This window comes from Lutra lutra, chromosome 14 (genome assembly GCF_902655055.1).
Source record: "Lutra lutra chromosome 14, mLutLut1.2, whole genome shotgun sequence".
NCBI lineage: Eukaryota > Metazoa > Chordata > Mammalia > Carnivora > Mustelidae > Lutra > Lutra lutra.
The window spans coordinates 82,909,423-82,924,551 of NC_062291.1; the positions used below are offsets into that span (position 1 = coordinate 82,909,423).

Below are 15,129 nucleotides of genomic sequence, written 5' to 3' on the forward strand. Positions count from 1 at the left end.
GGTAAAATGGACTTTGAGAATGTGAGGAAGTTAACGATTTGGGGAGGGGCGTTTCTCCTGAAGGGTCTGGATCAGAGCAACAAGATCCTGGGGCCCTTCTAAGAGGGGGACGGGAAGGTCTGACGCGGAGAAGAAGATGGGACAGCAGAAGGAAAAGCCGGAGAGAGGCCAAGATCGGCAGATGCGTGCTGCTGGCCTTGAAGATGGAGGCACGCCGTGAGCCCGGGAGAGCAGGAGCCTCAGGAAGCCGCAAGAGGCAGAGAAGTGTCCTCTCCCCACGAGCCTGCGAGAGTAACACTGCATCACCAACACCATCATGTGAGGACTTCCAAGCCACAGAGGTGGAAGATGACAGATTTGTGCTGGCGTATGTCATGTTTGTGATGATTCGTTCCAACAGCCACAGGAAACTCGTACTGTGCCCCTGAACTAGACAATGGGCAGCTGCACGGACACAGAAGGAAAGAGCACACTGCATTCCCAGAGGAGGTGGTCAAAGGCCCTTCTGAGGACTGTGGGGGCCACGGCTGTTTCTGACCCTCCCGAGGAAGTGTGTCCAGTGATCTGAAGGACCGAGAAAGGATTGGCTGAAGTACAGCGAACCTGGGAAGTCACGGGGCTGAGGTAGGACCCCAAGCTTGTCACTTCCAGGAACTCCGAGCACTCCTGATGCCAGGGAGGCTTAGTCTATGTGCAGTAACCCTCTCAGTCCTCAGGGGAGGCCGGGGAGAGAAGAGGCAGGCTGGGAGCTGCAGACCCACAGCCCTCTACAGCAGCTGGTGCAGGCCCCCAGGCGGTCAGGCTGCCCCCCTCACCAGCCGCCACAGGGAGGCTGAGAATTCAAAGGAGGTAACGTCCTGGTGCTCTTGCTTTTGAAAAGCTCAGGCATGACTCAGGTTGTCAGTGTGCCTGCCCGTCTGGCTCACTCTCTCTGGTCCAGCAGCTTGAGAAGGACTAATCTGATGAGATAATAAATACCAGCCTTGGTCACCAGGAATCTGAGGCGTGCGGCCAGCTGAGTCACACAGTGGCGGTGGCGCGGAGAGAGCCGCGGAGTTCCATCTGACCTCACTTGGGAAACGGGGCCAGACACCGTAATACAGCAGGGCACCAAAGAGCATATTTTACTCCAAAAGCTCCAAGTGCTGTGTGTGCTCTGGCCACAGAATGTTTTTTTGAAAGGGAGCATTGTAACATCCCCTGTAACTCAAGAAGCGGGAGATTGTAGAGTCTGGACAAAGGCTGGGAAGGACTAGCCCCCAGGGAGGCTTTAGGCCTCGAGGACTGGGCCTAAAGCAGTAGCCACTGTCCCAAAGTGACCTCACTTGGCAGAAAGGTGTCTGAAGTCACGAAACCCTTCAGAGCCCATCCGGCCACCCGACAGTGTATAGTGAGTGCCTTCTTTGTGTTTGTCATCGCAAGGCATTCACCCAGTGTGAGATCGAGAGATCCCACCCTGGCCTGGGGTCCCCTGGCCCAGCTGGTGAGGAGGCCAGACAGAGGGCTGGGCAGGGTCCAGAGATGAAGCACAAGGCCCCAGATACCACAGGACCCCCACCTCCTGTGCCCATGGACCCATGAAATCTGAGGAGCACTGGGAGAACACCCCACAGATACGACGAAAAGGCTGCCTCAGGCCCTCGATGCTGCATCTGTGCTGCTCCTCTTGCCCCTCAGGGAGGCCCAAGAATGGAGGGGTATCTTTGGCTGGTGGGGCAGTGGGCTCTGTGACAGACCTGACCCTCAGAAACCTCTGTCCCCATTCTCCCTGCTTGCTCACGGCTTTCACATCACACTGAAAACCCAAGCTATGAGTATCTGCCCTAGTTAACTGTCCTCCTCACTTCTGAAACCAAACCCTCACAATGAACGTCTGACAGAGGCCCATATCAGATTTCCCTGCCTCTGGAGCTTGCCTGGCTCTCTGCCTGGCTGACCACAGTCGTCTTGCCATGGCTGGTGTCCCTGGCTAGCGCTGAGGTCATGTCTGCAAGGCGGCGGGAGGGACAATGACAGGCAGGGTAGGGACTGCACTCTTAGAAAGTGCTCTCCATGGGATTTATTACTGGAATCCTGGAGCTGGACAGAGGCAGCAAACCCTGGGATGGGGAGTCCACTGGGCCCTGGCTGTCCCCCAGGGCCCTGGACCTCTGGCCCCCAAAGATGGGTCAACAGAGGAGAGACGTGTCCAGGGGGACTGATTATTCCCTTTTGCATCCAAGCATCTGTTGGGACAGTAGAGCTTTGCTCTAGACCTGGTCTTTGGTGTGACTGCATGTGTGCATTCTCTATGGACTTTGGGTCATCTGGCCTCGGTTCAAATCCCAGCATCACAACTTCACGAAACTGACTTCCAGTCTCTGACTTGGGGCTTTGGTTTCTCTAAACTGTAGCCATTGTCCCTATCTCTAAGTTGGGAGTCAGAAGGGACAAGTCATACTGCGCATTGGGCCTGGCTTCCCCTACACAGGAAGCAGTGAGTCGACAGACTCTAATTACCCCAGCAGCTGCTTCCTAGCTCCCTGCCCGCCCTGGTGCCTTTTTTGGAACACACAAGTCCATCACTCAGCTTTTAGAACCAAAATGGCTTTCAAAAATCTTAAACACCTGTGTCCATGTTCGTTCTCTGAGCTCTGGTATCCAGGCCTCCCATCCCAGCAGTCCCTTCTGTGTGCCTTCCCAACCCAGGGCCAGTTTGCTGCTCCTTGCATCAGGAACAACCTCTCCCTGTCCCTCCTGGTCACAGACAACTCATGCATCCAGTCTGCAGTGACTCTCTTTGGCACCCCCAGACTCCGGCTGGGGTCCTTGCTTGAGCACCAAGAAGCACATACACATAATCAGAGTGGATGGAAGGTTCCAGCTGTCTGTCCAACTACCTGTTAAGCTATCTGAGGCCAGGGTTCATGGCTGATTCTTCCCTGTCACTCCCTAGGGCACACAGTAAGTGCTGACACATCTCTCCTCATTGGACCACAGTAAGCCCTTAGGAGAGGTTCTAGGAAGCACCCATTTTTGCCTGCCCAGTGTCCAGCACGGCCCCAGACCTTCTAGGGAGCCAATCACTGCAGCTGAATGGAAGGGAGCTTTGTAGATGGAACACGGCAGGAGTGGTGCTTCTGGAAAACAAGTGAGCTCCCCAACCCCACTGCTCTGAGCCCACTGGTGGCAGCCACCTACCTGGTCCCCAGAGCGTGATGCACTGCTGCTCGTGGGTCTGACAGATGCCATTGTAGCAGTAGCCGTCCACCCCCTGACACGGGTGCCCGTCGTGCAGGTACACGTTGGCAGGGCAGTGGGGGCTGGCCCCCGTGCAGAACTCTGGGAGGTCGCAGGAGTTGCTGGAGTCCCTGCACGCTGTTCCCGCAGGTTTGAGCTGGAAGGAGAGGCTGTTTATAGCACGTGCGCTGCGGGAAAGGGGGAGCGGCTGCCCAGCAGTGCCCCTGGGGCAGACTGGAGCAAGGCCATCCTCATGAAGCCTCACATAAAAGGGCAAGGATTCCAAAGCAAGAGAGACCCAGAGAGTCATTAAGTAAACAGAACCTTGTCCTGGGCTCTGGGGTTCACCTTCTATGGGGGTGGAGGGGGATGAAGTCAAGAGTTGCTTCTTTTTAATTTCATGCAATATTAGGGTTTTCTGCTGAGCAGACAGGCTGCTGGCTGGTACCTGCTCCCTCAGAGGAGGGGTGGGAAGGGAGTGCGGGCTGATGGGCTCCTTCGTTTGGAAGATCTCTGGTGGCCAACACTGTTATGTGTTTTATGATGATATGGGCACCTATGGTGTTAACGCTGTGCCCAGATGACAGAAACCATCCCAAGGGCTCAGTCACAATAATGTTTCACTTTGTCATCAAATCGTGGAGCTGGAAACCTGTCTGCAAGACTCCATGGTTGTGGAGGAGAGAAGGGACGAAGCAAGGCAGCAACAGGAGAGGCTGGGAACTGTTGGCCAATGCCTCGCCGTTATATGGTTGAAGACACAAGGGCTGAGAGTGGCTGGTCAGAGGCCGCACAGCCAGTGACCTCCCCCCTGCTCATCCCCGACACTCTTCCCTGCCAGGAGCTGTGTGCCAGGAGCACCCGCTTCCTTGAACAATCCCCCAGAAATTAGTCACAAGTAGAAAGGGCAGGAGGGATATGTCAAGCCGGACGTAAGACTATGTCATGCCCTTGTGACCCACTGGGCTCTAGTGGGGGAGCTAAGACGGAGTTTCCTGTGAGCAGAAGGCCAAAATCAATTGCTTAATTTAGAAAGATATAAAGTCCACCCTTGAAATCTTTGAATCAAAATCTCGGGCTTCCAGATCTCGGCTCTGAGTAACGAGACAGGCCCTGGAATTGCCAAAATGAACCCAGTCCTGGTGGCAGGAAGAGCCAAAGCCGGAAACTGGTGCGGTGGGCTGGGCTGGCCAGCTGGTGCCCTGTGTTAGGAGGACGGCAGGATCCAGATGTTGACACGACACCCCTGGAGGAGCCCACACGGCTTCTCGGCCCCGCAGGCAGGTGCTCCTGGGGTCAAGCAGGGGTGGAGTGACAAGGGTCGGGCCCGGCTCCCCAGGTGGTCCCATTACTGGGGACATCACGCACCTCCAATGGCACAGCAGGCACATTTAACACGGAGCCGGAGTTTTTCTGGCTGTGTTGCTTTCACCCCACAAATAAATAACTTATCACAGCTGATGTAGCCCTCAAGTGTGCGAGGGTGGCGGTGAGAGGAGGTGGTGGGGGACACCGGCTTGTGCAGTCAGGGGCCACCATTCTCACAGCCCAGGTGTCCTGTGTCCTGCCCCAGAGAGGAACCCGCAGAGCCCGGGGGTGGCCTCGGGGCGAGAGAACTCACCTGGCAGTCTTGGCAGCACAGCCCGTGGGCACACACGGCGTCCGGCTTCAGGGTGCACGTGCTGGCGTTGCAGCAAAGATTCACACATCCCTGCAGAGGGGGGTGCACTCCATGTGACACGGCCGCAGGTCATAGGGGACAACTACTCACAGGAGGCGGGACCCATAAAGGGAAGGAAGAACCAGAGGGCCTGGCCCTTGAGCTGAAAACCAGCCTGGCCGAGAGGGACTTCATCTGTGACGAAGCCCAGCCTCTGGGAAGTGCTTCTGAACGGACGGGGTGAGCCCCCGGGAAGAGTCCGTGGCCCTCAGTGCCTCTGGTGGGGGTGCAGGCAGGGAGCCTGCAGGAAGCCTGCTACCGAGTCCGGCCAAGCTCGCGGATGTGGCAGGTCTCCCCACAGCGAACTGTATCGGGATCACCAGCAAGCTTGGAGCTGACTTAGAAACACACAGAGACGTGCACCAACGGAACTCTTTCAAAGACTGGCCCTCTTCATCTGGAGCACGCTGGCAGGGCGTGAAGTCCCCCGGTTGTGTTCGGACCACCGTTCCCTGCGATCCCACCAAATGCTGTAGCCAAGACTCCTGCTCGGCCCAGCGGGGCTGCCCCACCTGACATGGTACCTCGCAGGTCGGAAATGCATAACGACCTAGATCACTGGAAGGTCCTGTGCCCACTGATTTGCAAGGGATTTAAACAGTTAGATCAAATATTACATGCATTGTTCTCTCTGAAATGAGAGAAAACCTCCTTTGCCAAGCTGTTCTTCACAAGAACCTGCCTTTTTTTCTAGCAAAAAATCCTACAGGGGATGGACATCTTCGCTTAGCTGTCTACAAAATGTCTACGCATAGTGCCTAGCGTATGAAGTCCTAGGACTTTAGGATATCCCAATAACCTGGATTTCACACATTTTAGAAGAAACTGAATTATCAGAAGGAAGAGGTCAGGGGCACCTGGGTGGCTCAGTGGGTTAAGCCTCTGCTTTTGGCTCAGGCCATGGTCTCAGGGTCCTGGGATCAAGCCCTGCATTGGTCAGCGGGGAGCCTGCTTCCCCTTCTCTCTACCTGCCTCTCTGCCCACTTGTGATCTCATCTGTCAAACAAATAAATTAATAAATCTTTAAAAAAAAAAAACAAAGAAGGAAGAGGTCATAGGGTCTTTAGGATTAATTTATCAATGTCCTTCTATTTAGTATATGACATGAGCAGAAGAATGTATACACTATTAGCTAGAGGGAAGCCAACCATGTACTGTTTTAAGAGTAAAGTCGTTTAGTCCTGAAAACTATCTTCTGCAAATGAGTTTATCGTTAGGATTATAAACACAATTAACAACATTTTGTTGATAATCCAGAAGGTTTGGGACTATCCTAGATCTCTGAACTATACCCTGTGTAAGACTGTGAATTCTGCTCTCATGTGGTGTTTATCATTTGCCCCTGTTACACATACATCCAGAGTTATTAAATTTTAAATTTGCTCAAGGACTTTATAAACATCCGGAGTATATAACATATACAATAAGATAAAAGTGCCAACCAGAAGTCATAGCTGTAATTTTCAAGACGGCAAGGGTTTCTAACTCATGGACTTACAATCTTACAAAATTTAGGAAGTTTTTTTTTTTTTTAAAGGAGTTGACTGATTGCATTCCTGATCAGTGTCATCAAATATACAGCAGTGTCATGCTGCACATTAAGGTCTAAATGGCTCTACTAATGACACACTAACCAAATCACAGATTTCTCTGAGCTTCTAAGTTAAATCAGCCCTCTGAAAACTGGGTCCTAAGATTCGTTGAGAACTACCTCCCCCCACCTCGGATCAAACCACCAGATACTATAAGCAGCCGCTCAAATGGAAAGGCAGCCAAGCGGCATGGCTTTGACTTCAAACGGGATTGATAATGTGAGAAAGATAACTAAGTTTAATGGATATTTGCAGGCTACTGGCGTACTATTGACTTTAAACAAGGAGGCAGGGCTGCTTTCCCAACCCTGTTAGCCGGATGAAGGAGTGAGTTGTCAGGACATCCTTATGGTGGATGTAAATCCATGCCCTGCACGGAAGGCTTCAGCAGCCACTTGCCTTTGTCACAACCCAGGATCTCTTTCTTCCACAGGACTGTACTTATCAGAAGAGAAACATTCTTCCTCTGCTGATAAACGTATTAACTTAGCACTCAATAGCAAAGTTCAACAGAGCCAATGAACACTAGGTCTCCAAAGAAAAAAAGAATAATGAAGCCATTAGAGGATGCTGCAAAGACCCGGTCATTCTTGGGTGCAGGCGGTGGACCCGGTTCTTCATTGCAGCACACTGGCATGTCTACACGCTGCTTCTTGAAAACAGTGGAGGTTATTTCTGAGAGCAAAGGGGCAGAAGCCAGGTCCACTTGTGAGCTGGTGAAGTTGTTCTGATCCCATTTGCTCGCTGATGTGGTGAGACACCAAGTCCCTCTATGGGTGAGGGGGTACGCGGGCCAATAGAAGCACGGGGGTAACAAGTACTTCCAGTGCCTAAGCACTGGGGACGGACACAAAGAGCCCTGGCGAACTGAGCCCAGCTGTGACTAAGTTTTGGCCGCAGCGGTTTGGAAACTGGGTACTGTAGGATGCTACAATGTTAGACGCAGTTTGAAAAGCAAAAACTGTAGAACTGCAAATTGAAGCAAAAGTCTCATCCATGACTTGGACAGTCCGTGACTGTCTAAGAAAGAGTTCTTGGACAAAAGGATTTTGGACTAGGAGAATGCCAGTTCTCTTCAAATATCAAGAAATTACCCTGTGAAGTAAGGACCCGAACCCCAGACATATCCAGTTGGGAACTATGTGCAGGTGGAATGTGGCCCTCCACGAGGAAGGAGTCGGATTTAATCGGTGCTACTCTGCGATACTGCATCCTGCCTGGAGAGACAGTAAGCACCCTCCCAAAGCTGAACGCCTCCTCGATGGAGGTGACGTGGAGGGTCACGGCCATGGCTGGCCAGTTGCGGGCACTCAAACATTTGCTGACGTGATGGTGGTGGGGTACTGGTGGTGGGGATGGTGGTGATGCTGGGGATGGCGGTGGTGCTGGGGATGGTAGGGATGGCAGTGGTTATGGTAGGGTGATATGGGAGGGTGATGATGGCGGTGAGGGTGGCAGCAGGGCCGGTGTTGATACCGGAATACGGAGCAAGTCACTGCTAATGGTCATTCTAAACCTGAGAGTTCATGACTCTAAGAAGAGCTGTCAAATTTATTTAGATTAAACAAGCAATTACGAGGAGTTCAAATCAAAGACAAACCGTTTGAAGTCCGCATGGCCTCTCCTGAGAACTACGGGTAATTTAAGCTAATTTTGTTTTTCTTCTTCAGGTAATTAACAAAAACTCTATGGAATTTCCCCTTTGCATGCCCCATCCCATGACAGTTTCAAGTGCTCCTCCACTAACCTGAAGAAGAGTTTCTACAGCCCCATGCCTGAGGTCTTGCTCCCGCACAGCCATCCTCCCCAGCACATTGGGACCACAATTCCTGCTGCTCTGGACCAGAGCTGCTATCAGAGATGAATCCTGGGTTTGGAAAGGGCACACAGACATTTGACAGGACCGCCCCTACAAACCCCATCCCCTGGTACTTATTCACTCCTGACATTCTTGCAGAAATGGCCAGACTGAGTCCAAGATGGGTCCTGCTGGTTTGCGAAACCACAGAGACTGGGAGATTAGGCAGATGAAGGAGGTTCTACAATCAGTTGCCTGTCTGATAAACCCAGGAATCCAAGGTTTCTGCACCTTTCCTTCCACCCCAGCACCCCCCTTCAGAGCAGCTCTCCCAAACATGCTCTTCCTGAGCCCTCGCCAAGCCTGTCTGTACATCCAGTGAAGCCCGCCTTGAACCCGTCTGCCATTCCAGCTGGCATCGGCTCTCGGGGAGGGGATCCCACATGCAGAAGTCTTGCGATACAAACAGCTCGCTTTGATTTATTCTAAACACAACCTCCTCCGAGCTTCCAGGAGGCACTGGCTTTTACCAGGAGGTCTCACTGTGTCCTGTCTTTCTCTTTCCTGCTCAAGATCATTCAGAGATCAGAAAGTGGGTTGTTATAATTTTTACATTGATTAACTTTATCTTGGGCCCTACAGAACCAAGAAATTTTCCTGACATTGGCTGGGAAACAGGGTTAAGTAAGCCCTTTGCTGGATAAATCTGTTTCCTGCTTTGGCTTATTGCTTCTGAAAGCTAACGAGGGAGGAGGCAGAAGCCCAGAGCCTCGGCTCGTGCATACAAAGGTGACTGTGCATCAGGCAGAGATGCAACGGGGGCGGGAGCTCTTCGTTCAAAATGAATGTTGCTTATTCAAATTCCCCGCTGGTTGCTCGCCTTACAAAGAGAAAGAAATGACGCTTATTAGCCATCTGAGGCTAGCATTCCTAAGCTTTCTTCTCTGTTAAACTCAAAGCTAAATGCTTCTCCATTGTTCTTGTCCTCAGCTCCCCTCACCTACATAGTATCCTTCAACACAGAAGATTCTTTAACATTTCCAACCAGAGCCACCATTGTCACAATTCAAGAGAGCTACCTTGGCTTGTGTGGCTGCTTGAGGTGGCCGTTTAGGACTTTGCCTCCCGAGTTTCTAGCACTTTCATTCTGCAGCATCCTTCTTCCACACACACACTGCTTTGTGAGCCGTGGCCGCAAGACCACGGTCCCAGGACAAGTCTCTTACCTCGGGCTCCCCGCAGTCACACTCCTCTCCTTGTTCCACATAGCCGTTCCCACACTTCTGGCCCCCAAAAGACTGCTTCACTTCCGGCAGGTTGAAGAGGCACATCCCCACGCCCTTCTCCAGGCTGACCTCCAGGTCCTTCTTGCTACAGCTGCTGAACACCATGGGGAACGGGAACCTGTGGAAAGAGCTGGAACAGTCAGCTGTCAAGGCACAGGACAGGCAGGTGTTCATGGCACCCGCTGACGATACCTGCCCACATGTCCACTGTTCATCCCCAGGAACAAAGGCTTAACGACCTCACACAAAATGAGGCTCAATCTCATGACCTTAAGATCACGATCTGAGCCGAAACCAAGAGTTGGACACTTAACCGACCGAGCCACCCAGTTGCCCCAAGCAAACTATTTTTGAATGATAAGCAAATAGAGAATATCTGAAGTTATACTTAACCCAATGGCTCTTCCTCCAATAAACAGTAATCAGTGAGTTAAAATGATTACAAATCTCCAAAGGGAATTTGATGGCACCAAATATTAGATTCCTCTGATACAATACAATTCTAATCGATGTATATTTGAAAATGTTTACATCCAAACAGCCACTGGTTGCAGAATATCCAGTGAACTGTTGAGGTCTTGGTTTAAGGAGTCAAAGAACAGTTCATTCATCTTGATGAAAAATGTGCCAATGGACCATGAATGAGGTATAGAAGCAACTCCCCAGCACAGTGTCAAGAACCCATGGACAGGATATATCTATCAGCCCAGTGATTACTAAGATGGCGATTTCTTCAATTCAGTCACAAGGAAAAGAATGACATCAGGAAGATGCTTGGCACAGCCAAGCTCATCACCCTACTTCCTAGGTGCCAACTCTGCCTCTGAGCTTTGGGTGACAGCAGAATTAAAGTTTTTGGGTAGTGTGTTCACTACTCTTTCATGGAATCACTTACCCACTTCCTTACTCAAGAAGGAGTCTCCAAGAGTCTATGATAATCCAAGCTCTGAGGAGGATTCCAAATGTAGTTGGAGCCCTTCCCACTGTCCCCCTGTAGGGCCTTTGCCAAGGGAGCTACGGGACACACCCATGCCCCACACAACCTCTCCATCCATAGAAATAAACTATGGATGCATATTTACATATGCATAAATATACCATGCATACTTATCCATCTAACATAGGATTCATATAAAAAATTATAATTATATTTGGTTAACATATCTACATATTTTCAAAAATAACTATATATTGAGAAACTTCTTTAAGCTGGGTGGCATGGCAGGTGCTTTCTCAGTAATATTTCTTTCTCCCTTTATACTTTTTTTCTTTTGGACTTAAAACTTCCAAGCAAACCAGTGAGACATGTAGGACTGTTCTCATTTTGCCAGCAAGACGAAGGGTTGCTTTGTGAGTTTACAGTTAGGGGATGGAAGAACCCGGATTTGATTCCAAGTTCAGTTATTTCAAAACCCATTTCCCTCATGACGGAGGTCCACGCACACTGCATTACCTGGAGGGGATGGCCAGAACATGGCCAGTGACCAATACACCCTTGATGTGCTGATTTAAACACGAAGGACAGGGGCGCCTGGGTGGCTCAGTGGGTTAAAGCCTCTGCCTTCAGCTCCGGTCATGATCCCAGGGTCCTGGGATTGAGCCCCGCATCCGGCTCTCTGCTTGGCAGGGAGCCTGCTTCCTCCTCTCTCTCTCTGCCTGCCTCTCTACTCACTGTCTACTTGTGATCTCTGTCTGTCAAATAAATAAATAAAATCTTAAAAAAAAAAACACAAAGGACATAACCTCCCGTTGCCCATCATATGCCTGGATCGGTATATCTCCAAGTGTGGTCCTCCCATTAGCATCACTTGGAAACCTACTGGAAACTCAAATGCCCAGGCCCCACCCAGACCTACTGAGTCAGAAAAACTCAGGGTTGGGGCCCAGCAACCTGTGTTTTAATTAGCCCTCCAGGTGATTTTAAAAACAGAGGTACAATTCACATAACAGAGTCCTCCATTTAAAAGTATGCCATGTAGTAGCTGTTACAACATTCATAATATTGTACCACTGTCCCCACTAGGAGTTCCAGAACATTTATTTTCCTGAGCCCCCAAACAAAGCCCATACCCATTAAGCCATCACTTCTCATTCCCTCCTCCCCACAGTCCCTGTCAACCACCAACCTGCTTTCTGTCTCTTTGGATTTGCCTGTTCTGGACATTTCATAGAAATGTAATCATGCAAAGTGACCTTTTATATCTGGCTATTTTCACTTAGCATAATGTTTTCAAGGTTCATCCATGCTCTGACATTATTTATCAAAATTAAGGTTTGAGAACATCTGACCTAGATTTAAAACTGAGAGGTCATAAAGGTAATAGGGATAAACCCACATCTACTTAGGTCAGAAAATAAGAAATACAATCTAGGTGCATCAAAGGTCACCTTCCACGCACTCAAATTAGAAATTGTTCTGTTTTACACTGTGGTTCCATTCTCTAAGGAAAAAAAGCCCAAATGTACAGCATTTTGAAGACATTATGGACTTTTAGGCAGATGCTAAAAATTCCATGAGTATCTATCTGTCTTTTAAAGCCAAATTCAAATCATGAATACATTTTCGGATATCCTTCAGTGTTGCACCAGAATGATGAACCAATCATCACTATATACTAATTAAAGTGCCACGGAAGGTTCTGGTCATGGAACATGAGGTTTCTGTCTGAAGCAAGTTGCTTCCTCTTGCTTCCAACTCCGCAGTGTGGGAATTCTTCCTGCCTTCGGTTGGTTCTGTTCCTGCCTCATGGGGGAGCCGTGTTCCCCACAGCACAGATGAAAACAGCACTACACTGGGCTACATTGTTGCCCATACCATGGAAGGTCTTCTGTAGCCCAGGGTCAGTGGCTTACAAAGACAAGCCTCAGCTTCCAGAGCTTTCGGGAAGCTCATCATGAAGTGCTTTTTAACACTTCTCGTAAATTATGCCAAATATGTCAGGAGAGTGGCTAATTGAATTGACATATAGCAAAGAGAGAGTGGTGCAAAGCAATAAGACGGGAACATTATTTAGAAAAGAAGGCCTTCTGCAAGACACCTGTCCTCCACACGAGAATGCTTCCCAGTGATTCTACGTTGGACCCAGAAAAAGTGCTGCTTTCGGCTCACGGGCAGACACCAAGTGGAGTGACCTTCTGCTCAGACGTGACCTTTGCTGTTACATCCTCCTCTGCCTCAAGTTTTTCACTACCAAGGGCACTTGGGGGCAAACTCACCACACAGAGTGCAAGGTCAGAAATAAAACGTGGACAAAACAGGCAGCTGCGGACACGGGGGGAAAACAAAACACAAAACCCACTTTTCGAAAGAGGAACCCCGCTTAAGGCTTCTCACTGTAAGTGTTGTCCGGCTCCGTGCTGTAGCCGTCACAAAGCTGCCAAGTAAAACATTATTAGGGGTTACTTTTACTTTGACAAATCTGCAGTCGGAAAATTCTTTGCTTGCAGGTGCCTATTGCACATTTCCCTGCTATACTCGTGGGGAGACCGATACTAGGCCAATTCATCAGCCCGGACAGTAGAAGTCGGCAGTATCTGCCTTGCGAAAGCTCTCCGGGTATTATCCGGAGACAATGGCCCTTCTTGTTGGAAACGAGGCGGCCGGGGAAAGCAGGTGTGACCAGGCTGGATTGAGGGGGACGGGAGGTGACTGTGCGCCAGGTTTCCCTAGACGTCCTCACCTCTAACAAATGTGGGTTGGGTCCCAGAGTCCGGGTTCCCAGCTCCGAGCTCTGGGGGTGACATCAGTCTGTGCTGACTGCAGGAAAGACATAGAAGTGACCCGAGGAAGGAAGGGAAGTGGCCTGCACAGCTGCTAGGAACCCCTTGGAGGGGACACAGCCGTGGGACAGGAAAAGCCAGTGTCGCAGGAAGCCGGGACAGATGGGAAGCCTTCCAGATTTGCTTAAATCGATTGGAAGAGAGAGAACCACCACCGCCGTCTCACTTCTCGCACAGCTGATAAACGATTAAGGCATAGCTAGTTCTAGAAAATGTGGTGCCGACATTCTGCTTCCTGCTGGGCTCTTTTTGCAGACTAGAGTGGAGTTTTATTTCCTCCTGACAGGGGAAGTGACATACTCCGCAGGCCTGGGGGGCGCGTTGCACGGAGCCCGGGGAGAAAAATCCGAAGTGGAAGACGGATTCTGAGCACCCCATCTATCACAACTAAAGCCACGTTTTAAAACGGAGCCTCATTTTCACATCTGTAGGAAGGGGGTACCACGACTACTTTACATGCCATGGGTCAGGGTCAGTGAGCTTCCGGCAGAAGTGGGGCGAGCCTCCACTCACCTCTGGAGCACGGGGAGAGGCTGAGTGCCGTGTTCATAGGAAGCAGCTGTGTATTTCTTTTTAGAATCGCTGCTTTGCTACTTCAAATTACTGACTACAAGTGCCTTGTACATTCAAGGACCTAGAAACATTTCGACAGGATGGAGAATTTTTCCTAATTGTGGCCCAAACATAGCAATCTTTAGACTTTAAAACCACAAGTACATGTCAGCTTGAGAGGAAAAGGACTCAGGAGGCCAAGAGATAGCAGGCAGCTAAGTACGATCCCTCAATTAAATGCATACACGGTGTGAAAGGAGCGAAAAGACCCAGCTCCAGAATGGAAGGGCTGGGTTTTCTCTCACTCAACCGGAGCAGGGACTGAGAAGCAGCAACAAACAAAAGCGCACTTGGACCCCTTTTACCTGCCACACTTGGCCGTGGACCCTGGAGGCTCCTTCGGAGTCTTTCCCGAAGCTCGGGTCACGGGAGCACCCTCTCCCCGGTCCTCTAATCCCGCCCTCCACAGCCCAGGCCAGGCCCGAACAGAGCACACCTGGCCCCCGTGCTCGGAGAACACCATCTCATGACTCATTCTGGAGCATTCCCTCCACAACTAGCCCGAAGACCTTTTTTTCAAAAACAACTCATTAGTTAACAGTTCAGAGCTGATGCCTCCTCGTTCCTCCTCCCTCCAGGAGCGCAAACCTGGCGTGGCTATCATCGTTCATTCCTAGCTGAGCTCGAGGCCTGTGTACAGGAAGAGGGTGCAGGAGGTCACCGATAACCTGGTCAAGTTTCAAACCAAAGATTCTAGGACCGTCTTCAAAAAAACAAAACCTTTAGTTTTCTCACAGTTGTGCCCAGGACTGAAAACTCGATCAGCGAGTCCGGAATCAAGGTGCGAGCAAGAAGGCGGTGCTGTTGGGACCGGCCTGGTCTCCGGCAGCCTGGTGGGATGGAGGTGCCGCTCAGGGAGGTCGGCCCGTTGCAGGGGTCCCCCACCCCCAACCCCGGTCAGGGGTAACGCACATAGATATCAATGGTCAGCGAGCCCCTGCTGTGGGCCAGGGGCTCCGGGGGCCTTCTCGCTCACCCATACCCCCATGAGTCAGATTACATCATTTCTATTTTGCAGAGAGGGACACGAGGCTCTGAGAGCTTATGTACCTCCGCACAGTCATCTCAGGTCACAGAACACAGCTCTCTGACCTGACGTCCCATGTTCTGCACGGGCAGCCC

General features: G+C 50.7%; 1 protein-coding gene across 1 annotated transcript in view; it reads right to left on the reverse strand.

The window, feature by feature from the left end:
• The window catches only part of ADAM12 (ADAM metallopeptidase domain 12), a 354,460-nt gene that overhangs the window by 46,360 nt on the left and 292,971 nt on the right, over positions 1-15,129 (reverse strand). The window contains exons 12-14 of the mRNA XM_047702993.1: positions 9,556-9,733; positions 4,841-4,930; positions 3,181-3,376 (exon numbers count right to left, since the gene is read on the reverse strand). Of these exons, the coding sequence (XP_047558949.1) occupies positions 3,181-3,376; positions 4,841-4,930; positions 9,556-9,733 (464 nt within the window). The remainder of the gene's footprint in view (positions 1-3,180; positions 3,377-4,840; positions 4,931-9,555; positions 9,734-15,129) is intronic.